At 45.4% G+C, this 23,107-nt stretch overlaps 1 protein-coding gene across 1 annotated transcript in view; it reads left to right on the top strand.

The window, feature by feature from the left end:
- Positions 1–23,107, top strand: part of MAN1A1 (mannosidase alpha class 1A member 1) — a 463,708-nt gene that overhangs the window by 272,699 nt on the left and 167,902 nt on the right. The window contains exons 6-7 of the mRNA XM_086926729.1: positions 2,597–2,720; positions 5,749–5,842. Coding sequence (XP_086782855.1) covers positions 2,597–2,720; positions 5,749–5,842 — 218 coding nt within the window. The remainder of the gene's footprint in view (positions 1–2,596; positions 2,721–5,748; positions 5,843–23,107) is intronic.

Genomic DNA, 23,107 nt, shown 5'->3' on the forward strand with positions numbered 1-23,107 from the left:
CTGGTACAAGACTCCTTGGGAACCTCAGGAAATGTAGGGCATATCTTGCGGGCTGTGGCTGCAGTTTTTTTGCAAATTGTAGCAACTGCCCCTGACCTAGATTAAAGGTTTCTACTGAATCTTGTAGTGTAGTGTGATAAATCTATCCTTGGGATACTGATCTGGTAGTGTTACAACCCAATGCACGCCACTTATCCATTGACATCATATATTTTAATTGGAGGAAGGGCTGTGAAGATGAAATGGGCATGTCTGGTGCATAGGCGGCATGCCCAAGCACTCTTTTCACCTCCCCCAACTAGGCCCTACACACTTGACGTATCATGAATGGGGCCGAGTTGTGTGCTGTCCCTAATTTCCTTGATTCTTATTGGTCAGCTGCCGTAAACTTCCTTCCTTTTCGTGTTTTGTCCCTTGCCTAAAGCATCAACACTTTACTTTTATCTGCTTATGTTTTAGGCGCTACTTTTCTTTGGATTTAGGCACTCTACCAGTGTCCATTTCAGCAGACTCCCTCATGTAGCAAATCCCCCTCTTTGTTCCTCTCCTGTCTATCTGCTTGCTCCCACCCTCCCTACTCTGTATTGGCTTGCCCCCGCCTCACCTCTGTTCGTTGTTCATGTCACTCCTGCCATAAAAAAAAAATATGTTCTGTCATGGACACCACTGGCTGTGTCATAGTGCTTTTTAAACCATCCTCACTTTCTGCCCAGTGTTGTCTCCTGTCTTCCCACATGCTAGCAATAAAAAAAAGATATGACTTGGCTGGTGCAGGCCACATCACAATCACAATGCCTTTTTTGATTTTAAACTTTCAGCCAGTAAATCACGTAGGCAGGGCCTATGGGCTTTGTCATTGTGTGTGTGTGTGTGTGTGTGTGTGTGTATATATATGTATGTGTATATGTGTATATGTGTATGTGTATATGTGTATATGTGTATATGTGTATGTGTATATGTATATGTATATGTATGTATATATATGTATGTATATATATGTATGTATATATATATATATATATATGTGTGTGTATATATAATGTTACCAAGCCGCATTTCCTCTCGATCAAGGATGGCACTGACACCGTGAATTCTACTCAAGTTTCAGTTTATTCCATAAAGCTGCTTAAAGACGCGTTTCGGCGGAAGCCTCCGCCTTGCTCACTACAATATATATATTTTTAAATCTTTTTTTACTCGGGTATGACCAAAACAGGTAAAGATAAAACTATTGTCGCAGGTGTTTTATATTCTTCTTGCGTGGCTTAGAAAGCTCGAATATACTTTTGCCTAATAGTGTTTTGTTGATCTTTGATATTAGCAGTATTTCAACTGCTTCAGGGAGACGTGAGACTGCGAACAGCGAGGGGAAAAGGTGGCACAAGTTAAGCTGGAAAAAGAACCTGTGAAAGAGGAAAATGACCTTATGAGGGGTGCAAGTAAATCATATCTATCCCTTTGACAAAATACAGAGTGTTCCCTCCGGAACATCAAACCGGTAAAAGACATTGGAATCACATTTGCATAGTTTTATTCGAATCCGCAAACACAACCAGGCTCATGTTTTCTCTGGATGAAATGGGCAAATGGACTGATTGGCCTTATTGGCCCAGCAATAAAAGTGTAATTTAGAACTTGTTAAATATCAATACCCCATATAAAGCTGTGAACAGTACAGTGTAAATATATCTTGCTACGGTACTACTATTGTAATAAATCAAAAGTTCAATGTGTCTTGGTCTTAAAATTGTGTTTGATAATTTTTTAGAACATTTCATTGATCACTCATTACAATCACCCCTTAACACTTCATCGATCTTCTATTCAAAGGCGAAGGTGTATTGCTGTGCTTATCTAGTGATAAGTGGTTAGGAAGGACAGGTGTTGGTACTAATTAAATATATACCTCCGGGAATGAAAGGCATCTTAGGACGAGCATGACTATGTGGTTGATTGTTATGGGCTGGTTTGCTTTAACTGGAAAGTATTAATTGACATTCATGGGAGATCTGTGTAGACCATTGATGAGAACATAGGAGCATTAAACCTTTCTGTGATTTGATGGCCATTGATTTATTGACAAATTTATGGTGGGGGGGGGGGGGCGCGAGGGTGGGGGAGTACAATGATGTAATGCTTTTTTGAGCCCAAGCACATTTTAGAGCTATTATTTAGAGCTGTGTACCCGTGAAGTGTTAATGCCATGCTGTTTTATAGTGTTTGTGGAAGGCTCTTTCGCCGTCATTCATGGCTACTTTTATGTCCTCCATCTGCCCTCCAAATAATTTCATATTGTATTGCTGATTTCGTTAAATAATAGTTTTCTATATTTTTCTATTTCTTCCTTGTGGTAGTTCACATGAAATACCATCATTATAGGTAACATTCGACATCTCCAAGAATATTAAAGAATGCTCCTTTTGTTTCAATGGGTATTTTTCATGCGTACAATTAGTGAAGTTATGTTTGCCAATTATATTCTTGCGTAGAAAACTCTGGACAAACATTACAGCCATTTGAAAATCCAGCAATCTTTGCTTCACTTTGTAATTGGATAACTACTGTCTCTAATCCACTACTGTCTATTTATTTCTAGTGGGATTGGTCGAAACTGGCCTTGGGCCTCTGGAGGAAGCAGTATTCTTGCTGAGTTTGGGACTTTGCATTTGGAATTTGTTCATTTGAGTGAACTTTCTGGAAACCCTCTATTTGCAGAAAAGGTACCAGATTTTTTTGATTTTTTTCTATTTCTGTTGAGCTGTGAAGTGCCACACGTCGCCTTAAAGTTCTTATCACGCCAACTGCAGCTCTTATTTGTGAAAAATAATTTCAGGAATAAACTGCATTCATAAGAAATCCAACTAATTTAATTGGAATTAATGATTCTTGCTTAATTGATTATTTATGCTTGCTTTTTCGAATAAATACTTATTCCTCTAGCCCAACAGCTTGTGTGTAAATTAAACTGCTGGAACTATTGTGCGATTGAGAAATATCAATGCATTTGTTAAGATTAGGTTTTTGGTGTTTTATTGGGTGCTATCTTTTGGTTTGTTGCCTTCAGAATTGTGCACCTTTGTTAGACATTTTCTAAAAAAAAGTCCAAGTGGAAAACCTGTACTCCTCATTAAACAAGTTGAAGCCACATGCTGTTAATGACACTGCCTTAAAATCAATCTAATGTTAGATAGTATTTTTCGGCACCTGAAGTGACTGCTCCCATCTTGGTTGTTCAGCTACTAATTGTTTCTCTGCACAGCATTTTAGTCTGGTACTGTGTTCCTTAAAAAAATAATAGTAATGTGGGTTTCATTCATTTGGAAAAATCCTTTTTTCCAGGGTTAATTTTATTTTAATTGTATTTTTTACTTTAACTCCTTTTAAAGTTTAGTCTACCACACAGTAGTTGGTGCAAAATAACTTTGTGGGCTTATCAAGAACTCAGTAGGCCCACTGCGCTCTCTTTGCTTAAGATTGGTTGGCTTGGTCACTCAAGTCAAGTCATAAGCTTTTATTCGATTTGAGAATACAAATCACACAAGCATAGACATAAACATAATTCATTACATACACAGTTAATATTAAAAACACAGAGACTCAAACGATCTCAGAAGTAATTCATAAGGGGAGAAATCTTAAACTAGTCATACACTGGGCAACAATACATGATTAAAGATATAAAAGCTAGAAATTAGAACGAATCATACATGTACAGACAGAAATAGTAATGATTATCATGCCAAATACTATTCCTGGCAGCTGTACATTATAGTATTATTTCGATGTGGATAAAACAGAGTAAAATAGAAAAGGAAAGATAGTTGGACCATACAATTACAGGCAATGGGCATAATACAAGTTTAAATACAATATGCAGATAAAAGAAAAAGAAAAGTGTGTACAGACAGGAGTGCATATAATTATGGCAGCACTATACACTTCCTGGCAGCTGTACACTTCAGGATAAAAGTGGCAACAAAAAAACAGATATCCACATTCTCTAGGGAGGATAACAATTCCAGGGCAGTCTTAGAAGACCGAATATTGTATTTTATAAACATAGGTTTTAGATACCTTATTCTTAGGAAACGATAAAATTTACAGAAAAGTAAAAAATGACTGCAGCTTTGGCGTGAGAAATTGTCGCATGGGCAGAGAGTCTCAGACCTTAATTTCTGTACTGGGAAGGCGACAAGATGATGTGCAATACCCAATCTAACTCGGGTAAGTACAAACTGGTGAGATGGACGGGAAACATTTGAAAGGTAGGCTTGAAACCCCGGAGTTAGGTTTAGTTCTTTATAAAATTTCACGGTGGCTAACTTGCCATACACCTTATCTCGCCCTTCCTTTTTGAGGTTAAGAAATGCTTGTTTAATTTCTTTTTTGGGGATTGCAACCGCCAGTTCGGGATCCAGAAGAACATCAATTTTGAAAAGGGTTTTATACCAAAATTGAATGTATTTCAACCACTCAATACGAAGTGAATAATCCAAGCCTATACAATCAAGAATAATTTCTTGAGTGAATCGGGTCTCTGTCTTAGCCCAAATAGAACGCCACAATAAGAGTGGCCGAACGGCTGCTAAGTCAGAAATAAACTCGATCCCCACCTCGTCATGGATTAGTTGGACAGAGGCGGAAGGGGGGAGGCATAATAATCTTTTAAAAACTTATTTTCATCCTTTTGAAGTGATGGTCACTCATTTACTTCTAATTCATTAGCTTGCCTTCCTCTTGTGTTTTTCCAACCCATGGGACATAGCCTCTTTACCATCCTTTTGATTGACAGATTAGTTTCCTTCCCCTACTCCGCCTCCCCACCCTATGTGTTTCCTTCTCATGTGTCTTTCGTGCTTGTGCTTTTCCCCCCACCAAACTACCTTAAGCCCCTCTCCGTGTTGCCTGCTCCTTCATGTGCTTCTTCCTCAGGCCTGTGTTGATCTGTAGCTCCTTTATTGCTTTCTGCATCTTCCTCCATGCTTTATTGTATTGCTTCCCCATGCGTTCTTCCATTTGCCCCCACCCCATCCAACAGGCCTTGTTTTTACCTTTGCTCAAGCGAATGTTTACTGAATAAAGGTAGAATCTCTGTAAGAGGAAATATTCTTTTTTTAAATGCAGGCCAGCGAACCCTTTCAAACATGATGTTATTTCCCCAGCATAAGGGTTATCTCTTGTAGTCCTAGAACCAGTTACGATGGTGGTCACAATAAAAAAAAAAATGAACCTGCTAATTGGAACGCATTTTTGTAGCTGTGCTTAAAACGAATTGGTCGAACTTGAAGTGCCTTCCCAAAGTTTCTGCGTGAGAGGGGATATGCCAAACTAACTTGAACAGTCGTACACAACAAGAGTCTTGCGCATAAGCAGTCAGTAGAAAATGGATGGGTTATACAGACAGTATTCATAACATTAATCTTAACCCCTTCGCTGCGGAGGATATTCTCCCGCTGTGCTGGGGGGAGGGGGGCACGCACAGCACCCCCATGCTCATGACGAGCTGAGCTCGTCATGAGCTACGGCGCTCCTATGCTCATGACGAGCTCAGCTCGTCACGGGTGCATTGGCTCCCGTGGAACACTCAGTACAGCAGGGGAATTCTCCCTGCACCGGAGCGTTCCACGGGCCATGACGAGCTCAGCTAGTCATGAGCACCGAAAAGGTTAATTGCAATTAAATGTAGTAAGACAAATTGGTCAAATTAAACTTTGCTTTATACAAAATAATTATTCTTTTTCCTCATAGGTTATGAACATTCGGAAAGTCCTGAACCGTTTAGAGAAGCCACAAGGTCTCTATCCGAACTATCTGAATCCTAACAGTGGACAGTGGGGTCAACGTATGTATCCTCTGCTATTTAGTTCTACTCGTGGTTTGTGAAACAAAATTGATAGTTAATTTTTCCTCAGTCTTACAAATGTATGTGTGACAAAGTACTTACTAATTGAAGACGGCGATAGAAGTCGCTAAGAAACAAACATTCTGATGAGCAGAATATTTTTTATTTGAGAGGGTGCAGATAGAGGATGCAATGAGTAGCCATGACGTTCAGAGTTCCTGTAACCCAATATTCATTTGTTCCTCACATTTGTTTTGTATACCTTAGTGCAGTAGTTCTTAACCTGGGGAGCCCGATGCCTACTCAGGGGGTCTGCGACTGCTTAGAAAATTAAATATTAACCGATTAATAAGGTGTACATAAATAAGGAAGCATCCTGTAAAATGATTTCAAAATGTTCTGTAAATGTGAAGAAATTTGAAATGGAAGGCTAAAAATTAAGTTGATATCCTGAGATTGCTTTGTGGGAAAGTGCATCACACAGGATAAAGTATGGCCGCTGGGTTGCCTTAATTTAGAAAAGCTCCAACTTCCCATTAAAATTGTGATGTATTTATTGTATAATATTTGTGAATTGCTAAAATGTAGTCATTTGTGTATTGTTCTTGAGGTTCAAAACATTGAAATTGCTTACGCCGGGGTCCCCGGCTATCAGTAAAGACTAAGTGGGGGTCCTTATATTCCACCAATGATAAATTGGGGTTCTACAGAAGCTAAAAGGTTAAGAACCACTGTCTTAGTGTATTGTTGCATGGGTTGCTTCTGCTTTATAAAGCCTCCATCAGACGTTATCGTCATTTTATATCCTTGTGTAGGGCTTTTCATTGTGTAGGTATTTGCGCTGTGGAAATTTCTTGTGGATCTTCCTGTTGTGTGATGTCTAAGTTTTCCAGGTATATACTCTGAGAACAAGGATTTTGTAACACTGTTTTACACAAGAAGGTTAACTCACTAAATCAACAGTTTATCATCCAATTACGCAGCATAGTAAAGAAAAGAAGGCTTCATATTGACTTTACCAAAATTCCTGCTGTGCTTGGGCCATAGAATGCAACTACCGTCATCCAACTGAGCTTCTGTGAAAGCTCATGGGTGAATGTTCATGTGCTGAAAAAAAAAACACCTGCATGTGGGTCATGCACACACTGATGCACATACTTAAATTGTAAATGTCGTCCCATGCTTAAATCCTATTTCATGCCTGGTCAATACATGGTCAACGTAATACTATACATTTTAAATGGAGTAATTGTGTGGCGGCTACTGCAAAAGTATTTAATATGAAAAATGGCAATAAGAAATGTAAAATCTAGAAATATTCATAATTTCTTAACTACTAGATTTTTTTCAGGTGTACAAAACTCTGGTTTTGTGTCAATGGAGACAATATATTTTTGGAACAGGGTCTGTGAATGATGATTAAATTATGTCTACCTTCTCATTAAAGCAGCCCCTGTCCATCGAGCAGTTTAGAATAGCTTATCATATTTGCAGCTCGCAGCGTTCTGCAGAGTAGCAAAGGCAATAACGTTGGTAATTTTGCCTTTATGAGGAAATGAGTGGAAAGAGTACATTAAACTCATCAAAATATTATGAAGACAAACATCAGTACTTGATATTTTTTTTTATTCCATCTGAAACCAGAACTGCTTATGTATGGAGAATAGTGATTCCCATCTTATAAAGAATGTTATAAAGAATATAAAGTTGCTAATAAACCTTTCTTACAAATGTTGTCCCAGAGAGCAACTAAATATATGTATTTCATATCTTCTCACTGCATTTCAATCTGAGATTTCCTTTTTGTTCTCAAGAGCGCATTAGAATATATTTGTTTTCAAGCTTTTGGAAGTAATAGTCCTTTATCCAAATGAACCTCCTTAATAGTTGAAGGGTTATACAGATTTAGTGAATTTTGCAATATCACCTAATGAACCAATGAACGTATTATATTGGGCTAAAATGATCCAGGAGATGAATTGTAACCTTAAATGCAGACCAAGTGATCCAGACATGACTGAAATATTTAAGCCACCCACAAATTGTAATTTGCCAACAAAAATTAGTCCTTTCGGACCACAGTTTTACTAGGACATCTCCTATTTTTCCCTTTTTGTGCTTACATCATTCCAGTTAGTGGTAGAAATGAGTGTGAAACCAATAATGGATCCTGGAAAACTATAAATTTCTAAAAAAGTAGACTAAATTCTGCATTCAGCAAGGACTCGTTTGTGTAAATCCTTCAAGGTTTTCCTATAGAAAGTAACTGTTGAATTAAAAGAATATTGAAATTTAGTTGGAAAACAGCCATTTGTGCCTACGTTTTCACCTTTAACTTTTAACTATGGTAGATTTTTGAAAGCTGTATACAGTTACGTCCGCGGGACCTTCTGGTTACAGGGATATATGAGGCTTGTAGGTCACCCAGAGCCAATAAGTGAGTTGCACCTTGCAATGTTTTTTCATTCTGTACCGGTTATACAGTAAAAATCTGTGGGAACTTCTTAAATCTTGTCAATTCTAAGATAAACCCAATCACAAAGGAATGAGGAAGAGTCACATTTGTGGACAATATGGCAACGTAATTTTAGGAGATACGTTGATCATCCAAATACAGGCCAAAAATTGAAACTCAGTCATACTTCTGATTTCAATACAGAGTGGGTAATTTATGCCATCAAATGCCCAATCGGGCTGGTTTATGTAGGGAGAACCAGTCGTAAGATCAAAACACGAATTGTAGAACACAAACGTAGAATTTGAAATAAGAACCTAAATTCATCACTGGCTGCACATTGGGTCAACACTCCACACACGATACCCAAGTTGAGATACACCATTCTTGAAAAAATTCTCATGACTTCAGGAATTGAGATAAATACAGCTTTAGCACGGAGGGAGACTTACTGGATTAGGTATTTAGGCACTGATATCCCCCGGGGTCTCAATGACCGTTATGAATTACTATGTTTCCTATGAAGAAGTTTGCAAAATTATACACGTTTGTTCCAGTCATACGAAATGTGCGATTTGGTGCCTTAATTGTACAGGATTTGCACTCACTGGCATTTCTTTTTCTTGACTTTTATTATTTATTATTTATTTTAATTTTCATTAGATTGCATAGAGTTTGAATATTTAGGGTCACACAACAGTTGTTTGGAAGGAAGTTTTTTGCACATGGTTTATTCTGTAGAGGATGCGCTTCAGCTATGATTTGTAGGAACAGGAAGTTAATAACGTTGTTTAGATTGTGTTAGCGTAGTTAGTTGACACGTGTTTTCTCGCAGTGGACATTAACTGCGCCATCTTGTCTGATGAAAATTCTCTCGTACATATAAGCTGCAGTCATTCTGACCGTCCGCAGCCATTTTGTACTTCATAGGTCACCCTTAATTTCACCCTGCCCTGACTAACATCTATCTGATCCGCTGACCAAACCTGGTATGTGTGCTGGGGCCATAAACTGACAAACAAGCCCGCCTATGATGGTAGCTATAAAGAGACACTCTATTGCCACAACAAACCTTAGGGCCTATTGCTGGACCATCATCTTGGTCTGTCTTAAGTAATCAATGAACTTATGAACTTTTGCATTCTTTCTTCCCCGTACCTGTGTACGCAACCAAATATTCCAGATACCGAGAGGGTCCGTACAAACATGGTTTATTGCACTCCAAAGAGTTCACCCTGCAACGGACAATCGAACTTGTTTCCTATCAACAGTGAAAGACACTAAAACCTGACCAGTCTCACATGTTCTCGACCCTGAGGCTAAGGCCAGCTGGCTGACAAACACCACATGTCCGATTGTTTATGGTTTGGAGGGTATGAACTGACTTGTCCGGCATGTATGGCATCCTGTCAGGGGCGGGGATACCAAGCTTACATATCACTGATAATAAAGATTGCTTTGTTCCAATACTGCAAAAAAAAATGGCCTACAAGAGAGCTGTGGCAGAACACCTCACTCAGGCATCCCTGTGTCTGCAGTTGACGTGCTCTCCTCATGAGAAATAAACATTTTTCTTGTCTTCCAGTTTCCAGCGCTTGCCTCTTTATTTTGTTAACCGAACCCCAAGTGAATTAGAGGCGGAACCCTGCGCCGGGCAGCATTGAGGGGTCTTAGAAGACTCGCTGCCTTTCACAGCAGATGAGGTATAATACTGCTTGGGACTCATGGCTTTTTGAGCAAGTATTTGGTAAATGTGTAGTGTTTACCAGAGGTTGTCTCTGTGCATGGAGACGCGGCACAATACAGTTTTGTAGCAAGTCGACTCTTTGATACTGATCGGGCTCTTATAAACAGCTCATGTACCGCAGACGTCACTGCGTACATTGTAGGCGTCGGAGTGTGAACACTGAGGATCTCTCACGGCATTGTTCGTGGTAAATTTCCCCGATACGCGAAGATCTGTGGCGATAACTTCTGCTTGAAGGGAAGTTTGACAGTGCAGTCACTTTTGCTTATTTCAGAACACAAACTTCACCATTTTACTTTCAACGTGGGGCGAACGAGAGGCTCAGTCGCAGATATCGGTAAGCGTCTTTTCTCACACCCGGGCGGCAGAGGCTGCCAGATCGTAACTTTCGGACAAAGTTTGTTTTCGGAGCTTGTGCTCGATATTAATTGAGCTTGTGTTGTCTCTTGTAGTGTCTCAGCCTTGCTATAAGTATTTCAGTAATTGAAGTACAAAGTGCAATCTTTGGGTTAGCGGCAAGAGCCTCGATACCATTTAATGTAGCACATTATCTTACACCGGGGAGTGGTGATGGAGAGTAATACGTTACTTCTATTTACGAGCAGCTTGTTTAGTAGTAGTATTTTTTAATTAATTTATCACAAGCACAACAGTGTTTTCTTTGCGCACATCACACTTATGTTACACTCCACCCCTCTATCTTCTTTACATTTCTCCTGAGTGCAAATCCTAATTTCTAGTTACTTCTGTTGACATTGTAACATAACATTGGCTCATTTTATACTCATTTGATTTTTGTTGTAGCTCTGAACGGAGGACATCTCTACTAATAATCTGTGAATTATTGTATCCGATTACCCCTGACGAAGGGTTTTGAAAAAAACAGAAATGCATTGGGTCTCATTGTAATATTATTTGTTAAGATTCAAAACATTTTTTTTTTTCATTTGTACATATATCAAAGGCAATACATTGATGATGCAATTTCAGAATTTAAGTATGATAAATTGTTGAATATAAGAGAGTGGAAACAACGCATCTAAATGTTTTTGAGTCTGTTTTTTAAAAAAAATGGTTAAAATGGCTTTGACATAAGTTTTTAGAGAACATTTAGAATCTAGAGAGACGTTTTCAGTCTTTTGCTGTGCTTCACGCAGGTCCTGGGTTTCCCTTGGCCTTGTTTACATGTATTCTTACCTGTGAGGGGTATAGGGCTAACCCCACAGCGTGAATAGCACGCCAAACCGCATACAAAATTGAGTACATTAGATCTTATGTTTTGATTAAAATTGAGAAAATTTAGGTGTGCAGGTTCACTCTTATAAATAGTATTGTTTACACAGGGATGTGGGCCATGTCGACTCCTCACTTTTCTCTGCACCAAAACATGTAGCCTGCAATTAGTGTGTAGGTGGTGACCATGCAAAAAGGGGCTCTTTCCTACAGTAGTGCTCACAGGGCATCTTCTCTGCCAGCGGTAGTGACACTTTTCCATCTGGCCCAATCTATCACTTGGCCCACTTTCTATGCGCCTCTGCATCCTTCCAAGGAGGAAAAGCGTATCCGTCTGGACTAAAAAAGAACGTTTTTTTTCTACCTTGATCGTACAACAGTTCCGGGTGGACCACCTACTCAAAGGGTGCGATGTAGCAAAGAAGGGGTGAGCAGTTCTGAAGAGGACATTGCATGCTGGGTCATCCTCTTCATTGAAATGTTAAGCCTTCGCGTAGAAACAACCTCCCAAAGCCCTTAGAGACTGTTCGACCAGGGTGAAAGCAGCTGGCATGGCAGCCAATGTGGTGTTATGGTTTGACATCTGCCATGTGGCTTCTCTGCACACGTTTGCCAGACACTACTGCCTGGATTCTGAGGTCCGCAGGGAGGGCCTCTTTTGCCACTCTGTAACAGGACTTCTTGGTCTGAAACCTTTCTGTAGTCCCTCCTCCGGGGATGTTATTGCTTGGGTATCTGTTCAAAGGTAAGGAGTCTGCGACTAGCTGTCTCTGAGATGGACAAGTTACTTTCCTTCGGTTATGCCTTACCTGGTAGAGACTTGATCTAGCCTCAGATTCCTTACTGGCCCACCCATCCTCCCTGCACTGCGGATTGGTTTAGTGTCCAGGCTGTTATCCCTTAAGGCCCTAGTAGTTTTTTGCACACCACAGTCAGTCACTTCATGGCTCAGCGCTTCTGGTGTTGGTAGCTGAAAAGTACATCTGTCAGCATGCTGGGGTGGCGCCTATATAGACAACGCAGACATCACGACAACGAACCAGACGCCTACAACATAATGGGGAGTCAACAGACTTCACCTATCAGCGATCAGGGGTATTGCTATCAAAAATCCTACAGATCCAGCCTAACTCCTGGAAGTTCAAAGGTAAGGAATCCGTGGGTAGATCATGTCTTTACCAGATAAGGAGTTACTGAAGGTATGTAACTTGTCCATTAGTAGTGTTAGAACATCTTAAAATCAATGACGGTTGCCACCTAAGCCATAATTTTGCTAGATCTTTCTGCTGAATGACACAGTAGATCACAACATCTTATTCGCTAGATTGCATTACTATTGTGTCACAGGCACCCATTTGGAACTGCTTGCTTCATTTCTTACTGAAAGATCTCAAAAGACAAGATTTGATAAGTGTTTATCAGATCTTCCCAGAAACATCATCCCTCAAGGCTCCATTCTTTTTACCTCTTCTTTTGAATATTTGTTCTTCCTCTTGGTAAATTAATCAGGACATTTGGGTGCTTTTATTATACCCACGCAGACTATACTTTGTTACTTATTCAGTTCAAAGAACTGGATTCTCAATTGAAAATCCCAATGAGCTGTCTGTATTGTCTAACAAGCATTTGCAATGCAATAGGTCTCGCATTTACATGAGTTTAAGCTGTTGGCATTGTGTGTGTGTGTGTGTATGAAGCTTATATAGCGCATGACTTACCCTGGGGCATCTCCGCGCTTGCTTAGGGAACCCGTCCTGGTATTCCCCTGTGAGATAACCCTGGCAGGGTATCCACAAGGTGAAAGCCAGGCATCCCACCGCGAGGGGCCGATGTGGAGATTAAGCAAGCTATTGCCCAGAGTCGCAGAGTGTGAACCCGTGAGTCGAGAAGGCACCGGAGCGAGAATTATCGAGTCCGTGGAATTATTGAGCCCAAGACCCGCCGAGGCGGGGAATTGAACCCTGGTCCCGCCCATGTGCTTGGACCCCGGAGCAATCAAAAATAATCTCTTAAGTTGTCAAAAAATTGCAGAACTGCAAAGACACTTAAGAGAGAATTTGAAGACAGATAATGCAGCCTATATCCACAGGCAACACTGTCCAGTACTTCGACTAGATATTCCACCAAAAAAAACACAAACAGCACAGCCTGCCCAGTTTACTCCACAGAGAAACTTGCCTCTACTAGCAAAATCCTCTGGAATGATAGAGGGGAAGATATGGACAGACACGCCCCATAGGCTGCCATTATGTGGCTCAAACAGGCTACTGTGCCTTTAAGAAAACTTTCCAGAACTCTCTCAGTATCCCAGAATGCACAACAGGTCCCTTTTACTTTCAGTTCTTTTTTATGGCTCCTGCTAGCAAGACCCTGGAGCATTGAGCTCTCCCTTTCAAGGGTTTATTTGGTGATTTTTTTTCACTTTTTCTTGTGTGTAGTGCTTGTTGTTAAGTACTAAGCCCTTTTTTCTTCACTGTATTGTCAAAATGCCTGGCTTATTTGACAATTGCCCAGAGTGTGATAGAAAAAAGGCCAAATCCGACCCACATGGAGTGTGCATTGTCTGCCTCCCCTCTTCACATGCCCCAGAGGAGTGTGAAATCTGTAAAACCTTCTCTGCCAGGACCCTGAGAGAGAGGATGAAGATCAGACTCCAAGGCCTCGAGGACAGACGTCAGAAGGCACAAGGTGGGTCAGGGCAGGCTTCATCTGCCCATGCTGAGGCCTCTGGGGGTCTCCCCAGGGGCAGGAAGTCTAGCAAGCGTCCCCATACTCCGCCAGCGTCGATTGCGTCAACTGCGGCATCGAGGGGGATGACAATGGTCTGTTCCCCATCTCCCTGGGCTCTGGGGAGAAGCGGCGTCGACGTTGGGGGTCGAGGGAGCTTAACAGACCACCGTCGACCGCATCGTCGTCGACAGCGTCGACGTCATCTTAGAGTCATCGACGTCAAAAGGGCCGGCATCGGCGCTCGCCGTCGTCTAAGAGGAGAAGATCGGCATCGAGGGGATCCTCGCCGTCGAAGGCGTTCGTCGGCGAGGAGGCGTTCGACGTCGAGGAGGCGCCACCAGTCGACGTCGAGGAAGCGCTACCGGTCGACGTCGAGAAGACGTTCTTTGACGCCAAGGAAGCGCAGGAGGAGTCCTGACGCTAGGAGGTCGCCGATTGATTGGCCATCGTCGCCAAGGAAGAAGACAAAGTCACCGGGCTCAGTGTACTCAGTGGTGTATACACCTACCAAACCTAGGATGCCTACCCCTCCTCCTTTGCCGAAGGGTCCGCCTCCGCGGAACCCCACTCCACCTCCACCAACGCCTCATGGGCCGGCTCCTCGTCAGTCACCGCCACCTCAGCTCCCACCACCGTTTCCCTCCGTTCCTCCACCTGTGCCTCCACCCAGGACGGCCTCGTTGCCACACTATCCAACGCCTCCTAAGGGAACCCCTCAGCCGAGGGTTCCAGCCAGGCAGACATCGCCTGCTCCTGCGAAGCCTGCGGATCGGCCGAGGCCGAGAAGATCGCGCTCCCGCTCCGGCCGGAGAGGGAGATCGCGGAGCCGTGGCCGGTCGTCATCTCGATCTAGACGGCGCCACAGGAGGCGCAGATCCAGATCCCGTACAGGCTCTTCCACCAGGGATTGTTCACCGACGCTGTCGGAGTCTCCAGTGACGAGGGTGTCGCCCGTTGACGATATCGTCTCCTTCCAGGAAGTGCTGTTGAGGTGGTGCGGCTAAGCTAGGGATCACGGTGACGGTGCCAACACCTACGATGTCCGTGATCTTCGAGTCGCTTCACAAGAAGCATATGTCTCGGCCGCTGCTGCCATTGGTACCCGGATTGGAGGAGCCTGCCAAGGAGTTGTTCCTCACTCTGGCGGTGACGAAGGCAGCTCCCTCCAGGCTCCTCAAATACCGGGCTCCGGAATCTGACCCGGCTTTCCTTCGGATGGACCCAACCCCAGACTCCGTTATTGTGACAGCGGCTAAGAATCAGCATGCCACCACTCCTTCTTCGACAGTACCGCCTGATAAGGACAGCCGTTGGCTGGATTCAGCGGGTAAAAAGGTCTGTGGGACGGCATCTACCACCATGAAGACTGCAAGTGCCGGGGCTCTGCTGGGGCGATATGATCGTGCCCTCTGGGAGTCCCTCCAGCAGTACGCTGAACTCCTCCCTCGTGACAAGAAAGAAGATTTTCTGGAGATACTAAATATGGGGATGATGGTGGGACGCAGCTGCTGATGGATCGCTTCTGGCGGCGCACAGATACTGCCACGGCATCAATCAACGGCGTCATGCTTGGCTTCACCTCACCTCACTCAAACCGGAGGCGCAACTGCGGGGGGCCAACCTGCCTTTCTTGGGGGAAACCCTGTTCGGCAAGCATGCGGATGATGAAATGGCCCGTATGAAAGCAGAAGCTGAAACCCTGATGGCTGTCGGGTTAGAGAAGCCTGAGAAGAAGAAGAACTACCGCCCGTTCCAGAGACGGTTCGGATCTTCAGGCAGAGGGCGAGGGCAGACTTCCGGACAACAACAACAGCAGGAGTTCTGGAAGCCTTTCCAGAAACGCAGAGGGGCAGAGGAGGCCAACAGTCAGCAACAGCGACCAAAGGCCCGGCCGGGTCTAGGCCCTGAGCGTTTACTTCCCTACATCAGTTACCCACTCCGGTGGGGGGAAGCGTTCAATATTTTCTGGCAGAGTGGAGAAAAATTACTCAGGACAAGTGGGTGCTGATTATTGTTTGCAATGGATACAGTCTTCGGTTCACCAACCCGCCTCCAGCTATTCCGCCGGTGAGCTTACAGTTTCAGCTGCGTGAGCTCCAGGTAGAGGCCGACATCCTATTAAGGAAAAGGGTGATAGGAGACGTACCTCTGCCTCAAAGGGGAAGAGGTCTGTACTCACGGTTCTTTCTGGTCCGCAAGAAGGACAAGAACGAGTTCAGGCCCATTCTGGACTTGCGGCAAGCAAACAAGTGGATTTGCAGAGAGATTTTGCATGCTGTCGTTGCAGCAGATTTACCCTCGGCTGCAGCAGGGAGACTGGCTTTGTGCTATAGACCTACAGGATGCGTACTTTCATGTGCCCATTGCACAGAAACACAGGAAGTTCCTGCGATTCCAAGTCAGCGCCAATCATTATCAATACACAGTACTGCCATTCGGGCTGAAGTCTGAGCCCAGGAGGTTCTCGAAGTGCATGGCAGTGGTAGCGGCACACTTGCGGAAGAACAAGGTGTTTGTCTACCCGTACCTGGACGACTGGTTGATCAAGGCCTCCTCCTTCTCGGAAGCTCAAGCACACTTCCAGAAGACGTGCATTCTATTGAACAAGCTGGGGTTGCACATCAACATGTCCAAGTCTGTCCCGACTCCTGTCCAGTGCAAACAGTACTTGAGAGCCTCCATCAATACGCTGTCAGCAATCGTGTCTCCTTCGGAGGAGCAACGGTTATCACTCCTTCAGAAGGCTTAGGCTCTTATGACCGCTCCATCTACAACAGTGAGGACGGTGTCTTCTCTACTGGGGTCGATAGCCTCTTGTATCTTCCTCACGCCTCAAGCACGGCTGCACATGAGACCACTGCAGGAATGCTTGGAGGATCAGTGGGATCAGAGGACTGGTTCTTGGGATGACACAATAAGACTGTCTCCGCATGCTCTTCAGTCTCTGAAGTAGTGGTGTTCAGCGTAGAATCTCCTCAGAGGGGTTCCCTTCCACAAGGACATTCCCGCACAGACGATCGTGACGGATGCGTCTCTCCACGGCTGGGGAGCGCACTCCGGAGACTTACAGATTCAAGGGACGTGGTCTCCGTCGGAGTCCACGTACCCCATGAATTTCCTGGAACTCAGAGCTGTTCACTTGGCATTGAAGGGCTTTCATCCGTCCTTTCAGACCAACTCTCTGGTTGTACAGACGGACAATACGACCACGATGTGTTACCTCCACAAGCAGGGGGTCTCGAGATCACGCACTCTGTCGCAGGAGGGGCATGCGATCTGGCACTGGCTTCTGGCCAGAGGACTGACAATAACGGCTACCCATCTACCAGGTGTGCAGAATGTTCAGGCGGACGCACTGAGCAGACTGATTCAGGAAAACCACGAATGGGTCATAAACGACAAAGTGCTAGGAGAAGTCTTCGCAAGGTGGGGGACTCCAGACGTAGATCTGTTCGCCACAGCCGAAAACAGCAAATGCTGAGACTTCGCCTCCAGATACTACCAACAGGGGACGGTGGGGAATGCCCTTTGGATCGACTGGTCGAACAGCTTTCTGTACGCTTTTCCACCCATTCCCCTGATTCCGGCGGTGCTCATCAAGCTGTCCCGGTCCAGGGCGCGGATGATATTGATCGCCCCGGAATGGCCAAGACAGTGGTGGTTCACAGACCTGCTTCACCGGTCTCTCCTTCCTCACATATGGTTGCCGTGCAGGCCGGACCTTAAGAAGTTCGGGGGACAGATGGTGCACCCGTACCTCTCGTCTTTGAGTTTGGCGGCATGGCTCCTGAGATAGTGCAATATGGCCATTTGAATCTGCCTGACGATTGTATGGACATTCTGAAGGAGGCTAAGCGACCTTCCACTAGGACTTCTTATGCTTACAAGTGGAAGAGACTCTGCATCTGGTGCAAGTCCAAGAACTATGACCCTACGACGTGTAAGGAGGATGTCATTGTTCCATATCTTCTACATTTGGCGCAGTCTGGCCTTAATTTTCATTCCATTAAGGTTCATCTCGCTGCATTGACTGCTTACAGGAAATGCCCTTCACAGACTGCCTTCTTCCAGATCCCTGTGATCAAAGATTTTTTTGGAAGGCTTGAAGAAAGTATTCCCTCTTGTCCGGCTTCCTTCGCCTTCATGGGAATTGAATGTGGTGCTGTCCAGATTAATGAAGGAGCCTTTTGAACCTATTCATAAGGTTTCGTTGCAGCACCTGTCCTGGAAGGCGGCGTTCCTTGTGGCCATTACATCGGCCCGCAGGGTGAGTGAAATTCAGGCGTTGTGTTGCCAAGAACCTTATACTGTATTTCATGCTGCTAAGGTTGTTATGCGTACTCACCCTAAATTTCTTCCCAAGGTTATTTCTGATTTTCATGTCAACCAGACCATAACTTTGCCTACGTTTTTTCAGAATCCTTCATCTCCAGCGGAAAGGTCTTTGCATTCCCTGGATGTTAGGAGGGTGTTGAAATTTTATCTGGATAAAACCAAAGATATTCGTAGGTCAGACCAATTGTTTATCAATTATGGATCAGTCAGGACCGGTCTTGCTACCTCCAAACAGTCCATTTCGAGGTGGATTGTGTCCTGTATACAATTGTGTTACCAAAAGCTAATAAGACCTTAGGAGGTAAACCTAAGGCTCATTCTACCAGGGGCAAAGCTGCCACGACTGCTTTGCTACGTAATGTTCCAATTGCAGAAATCTGCAAGGGGGCCACTTGGAAGTCGGTCCATACCTTTGCTAAGCATTACTGTCTGGACACTGATGCCAGGACAGACGCTCAGGTTGGGCAGGCTTCGCTGCGAAATCTGTTCGCACAGTAGTGGTGTTATGTCTTGGTTCTCCACCGCCGCTTTGGTGTGGGGATGGGCTTGCCATTCTATTCACTAGATTATGACTATACACAGAGATCCCCTACTACAGAAGGAGTAGTTTCTGTCCTGTAACTCCAGTTCTGTAGTAGGGGTATCTCTGTTTTAGTCATAAGCGCCCGCCCTCCTCCCCGGTGGAGAAAGATATTCATGTAAGTAATGCTACAGGTCTGGCGTGTTGCGCCTTCAAAAAGAACTGAAAGTAAAAGGGACCTGCTGTGCATTCTGGGATACTGAGAGTGTTCTGGAAAGTTTTCTTAAAGGCACAGTATCCTGTTTGAGCCACATAATGGCAGCCTATGGGGCTTGTCTGTCCATATCTTCCTCTCTATCATTCCAGAGGCTTTTGCTGGTAGAGGCAAGTTTCTCTGTGGAGGAAACTGTGCAGGCTGTGCTGTTTGTGTGTTTTTTTTGGTGGAATTTCTAGTTGAAGTACTGGACAGTGTAGCCTGTGGATATAGGCTGCATTATCGGTCTTTAAATTCTCTCTTAAGTGTCTTTGCAGTTCTGCAATTTTTTGACAACTTAAGAGATTATTTTTGATTGCTCCGGGGTCCACCGCACATGGGCGGGACTATTCACTAGATTATAACTACACACAGAGATACCCCTACTACAGAACTGGAGTTACAGGATAGAACCTACTTCATGCCTTTTATTTATGTTTTAAAAACTAAAACAAAAAAAAAAGCCATGGTTATTTGCAATGTCAAGAGCTGAAACTTGCTTAAATGTGAGACCTATTGCATTGCAAATGCCTGTTAGATTTGTGAGTAGAAACGGTCCCTTTCGGCCACACAGCAAATTATACAAGCGCAGCCCCTAAAGTGAAAGTGGACTGCTCTCCAAATGAAAAAAAGATAGTGCCTACCGACCAGTGAAGGAGACCGTATAACGCCATAAATAGATCCAGTCCTCATGGGAGGTAAAAAATGGCGACAGGGCGGTAACCAGGAGGGACTAACAAGCCTAATTATCAATCGCAAACAAGCATTTACCAAGGACAATGACACCAGCCAATCAAAAATATTGGTGGAGCGAAGGAGAGGCTTCCACAGCATACTCAACTGCTGCATGCCTCGCAGAGCGAGCAGCGCATGCGCTAGGCTTGACCTAAAAATGGATGGATCAGAATTGGTTAAAGATTAATCTCAACGAAACGGAAGTTCGACTAGACTAACAAAACATTGTTCTTGTAACCGTCTATTTGGCCAAACTCAATTGGCCCGTTTCCTTCCCACAAGTCTATTAACTCACTTGGGGGACCATTACGATGGCGGGCGGATTGCCCCCGCCGGGCCGGCGGTAGCTAACGCCAGCCCGGCGGGGGCAATTCGCCCGCCATCCTCAACAAAATTACCCCAGCCTCATTAGGATGGCTGGGGGGACCGCGGCTGATGGAAAGTCCGTCCACCGCATTTTCGCCGGTCGCGAAGTCGACCGGCGGAAAAGTGCTTTCCTATGGTGGCGGTGTCTGCGAGACACCGCCAACCATATTAGGATGAGGACGAGAGGGTGCCTTTCCGTGGTGGCGTTGCCGCCACAGAAAGGCATGCGGTCTTTCTGTCTGGGGGCCGGTTGCGGGCCCCCAGGATGATGAGGGGGTGGGGAGGCACATGGGGGAGGTACCCCCTACATGTGCATGCACAACATGGCAGGCACCACGCGGTGCCTGCCACGTTGTGCATACACATGCACAACAAGCATTTTTAGCATTGTGGCGGGCGATGCTGAGAGCACCGCCCGCCACAATGCTAAAAATGCAGGATGCGCCCGCCACTGTGGCGGGCGCATCTTAATACCCCCCACGGGACCCGAGCCCTTATGGCGGGCGGTCCCGTCATCCTAATGGCTCCCTAGTTGTTAAACTGGATAACCATTACAAATTGGGCATTCAAATTTGTGATGTGGTTTCTAATTGTGCCTTCTAATGTTGCGAACTGAGATCTGTTTAGGTCGAGGACCTAAAGGCTGCGCTTGCGCAGTCTGGGGTCGGAGAATTAATGTCCCTTAGTAGCGCTTTGCAACCCGCCTCCCTGCCCTGTCTCTCCTCCAATGGCTGGCCTCTCCTCCATTGGCTGGCTTCCTAAACGGAGGCCAGCCATTGGAGGAGAGATGCGTCACTCCGATTTAGCCCCGTCTTTTTCGGATTTGGGGGTGTAAGTTTTGCTTTTCTTTAGACAGTGACGTTGTCTGTCACTCAAAACAGCAAAACCACGCCCCGATTCCGAAAAAATCGGAAGCTTGCTGCCGCCATTTTGCTGCTCGAGCAGCGTCTACCAGGACATGAGGTAAGCCTCTGCCCCCCTGTTTGTGCCTCGTTACTTGTGTGCGTGTTCGGTATGTATTTCTGTCTGCCTGCTCCCCTGGCGAGCCTCACCCCCTCTCTGTATCATTAAGGGAAGCATCCCGGGAGTGTTGTGAGCGGGCTGCAATGAAAAGTGCATGGCATTCTGACTGGTTTCTCTTTGCGCTATCCGGGGTGAGCACCCGCCGGCTCAATTCTTTTCTCTTTTCCCGCTCCCTGCCCGTGGCAGCTTCTCCTGCTTCTATCGCGGGGGGGGGGCTAGGGCATAGCTTCGTCGGCACTTTGATGTGGGTGGGCTCCGCTTTTACTTCATGGCGCCTAGCAGCTCTTCACACGCTGCAGGCGCTCCCTTTCAAACTTCTTCACCCCCGCCGCCACAGCTTCACAGCTTACTTGCTGCGCGGTGGGGGAGGGTGCTGGCACTGTTCCTTTTTCACCCTCCCCAGGGCCTGGCGCTTTCACAGGTGGGGCAAAGTTAGCGATCACAGCGGGTAGGCTCCGCTTGATGTAGTGTAGTTCATGCGGGTGGGCTCAGTTTATTTTTACTTTCACTCTCCCCGCCCGCGGCAGTTCCTCTGCTCACACGCTGCGCGGGGCGGGGGACAGGGGACGCTTCAGGCAGGCCGCGGGTGGGCTCCGCTGGCCTCGCCTTAATCTGTGCAGCTCTCCTTTAATGTTTATTCACCCCGCCGCCGCACTTCACACACACACACACGGCGCGGCGGGGGACGGTGCAGGCAGGCCGCGGGTGGACTCCGCTGGTGTTGCTGTCATAAGGGGGGTCGCTCCTGGCATCCGCGACCCCCTGGGGCCATACACAGCACCTGGGCTCACCTCCGGCCCACGGGCCTTTTCCCCAGCGCGGGTGGGCTCCACATGGCTCTTGCTTGTTTTATATAGCGCAGACTCGACCCGAAGGTATCAGAGCGCTTTACATTAGCACCAGTTGTTTTACAGACGGACGCATTTATTTTGTTTGGCAGGGGGATATTAAGTGATTTGCGCAGGTGACATGGGAGGGACAAAGACCACTCGCACGTCTGGGAGGGGTTTGGTTTGTGCAACCCCTCCCTTCTTGATGTCTATCCACCCTCTTAATAACATGGCTTCTGTGCCACCCCTGCCCTTTTGTGATTCATTCTTCTTAAAATCCTTGGTGCCTTCCATCCCACCCCAGAAACCATACCAGCCCCTTACAGTGACCTCAGTCGTGCCCTCCCATTCCCGCTGCACCCCCGACCCGCCCATTCGTTCTCTGGTTCTTGGTCCTATCGTGTCCTCGCGCCTGGGATCCTTCCCCCATTACCTGTATGATGTTGAAAATGATGTCTGGTTACCTGGCCAACAATCTAAGCTGTGCTCTGCGAGTGAGCCCAGCTCTCACGAACGCAGCTCCCAGTGTCTGCTCTAGAACAAAGACACGGCTCAGGCGGCAGGGGTTGAGGCATCCGAATTTACCTGTAACCCTTTACTTACAGCCCTTTTCTGAGATGTAATGAATCCGAGATACAGGCAATTCCTGGACATGACTGCGCCCATTTTACCTAAGACTCGCAGTGCCAAAAACAAGCGATCTATTCTGTCACAATAAGCAGAGTCAGGACAGGAAGGATGAAATTCTCTGAAAGGGCGAAGCTTGTGACGCACAGGCTCCCAGGGTTGGCACAGCGACCCACTACACGTTCTTAATCTAGCACACTTTTAAAAAACTGAATACACAAGCAGCTTAACCTGCCCTTTTGGCTTCGCCCATTGGGGTCACTTGATGATCCCAGAGCACCCTTTTCAGACCCCAGGCTTTATTTAACAAATGGGTGTGTTCCAGAAATTGTAGTCTTGCTTCCGTTTAATGGAAGTGCTGGGGTTGACATGCACGAAAACAATGGTTTGTTAAGGTAAGTCACAGGACTA

The sequence above is a fragment of the Lissotriton vulgaris genome, chromosome 6 (genome assembly GCF_964263255.1).
Source record: "Lissotriton vulgaris chromosome 6, aLisVul1.2, whole genome shotgun sequence".
Lineage (NCBI taxonomy): Eukaryota > Metazoa > Chordata > Amphibia > Caudata > Salamandridae > Lissotriton > Lissotriton vulgaris.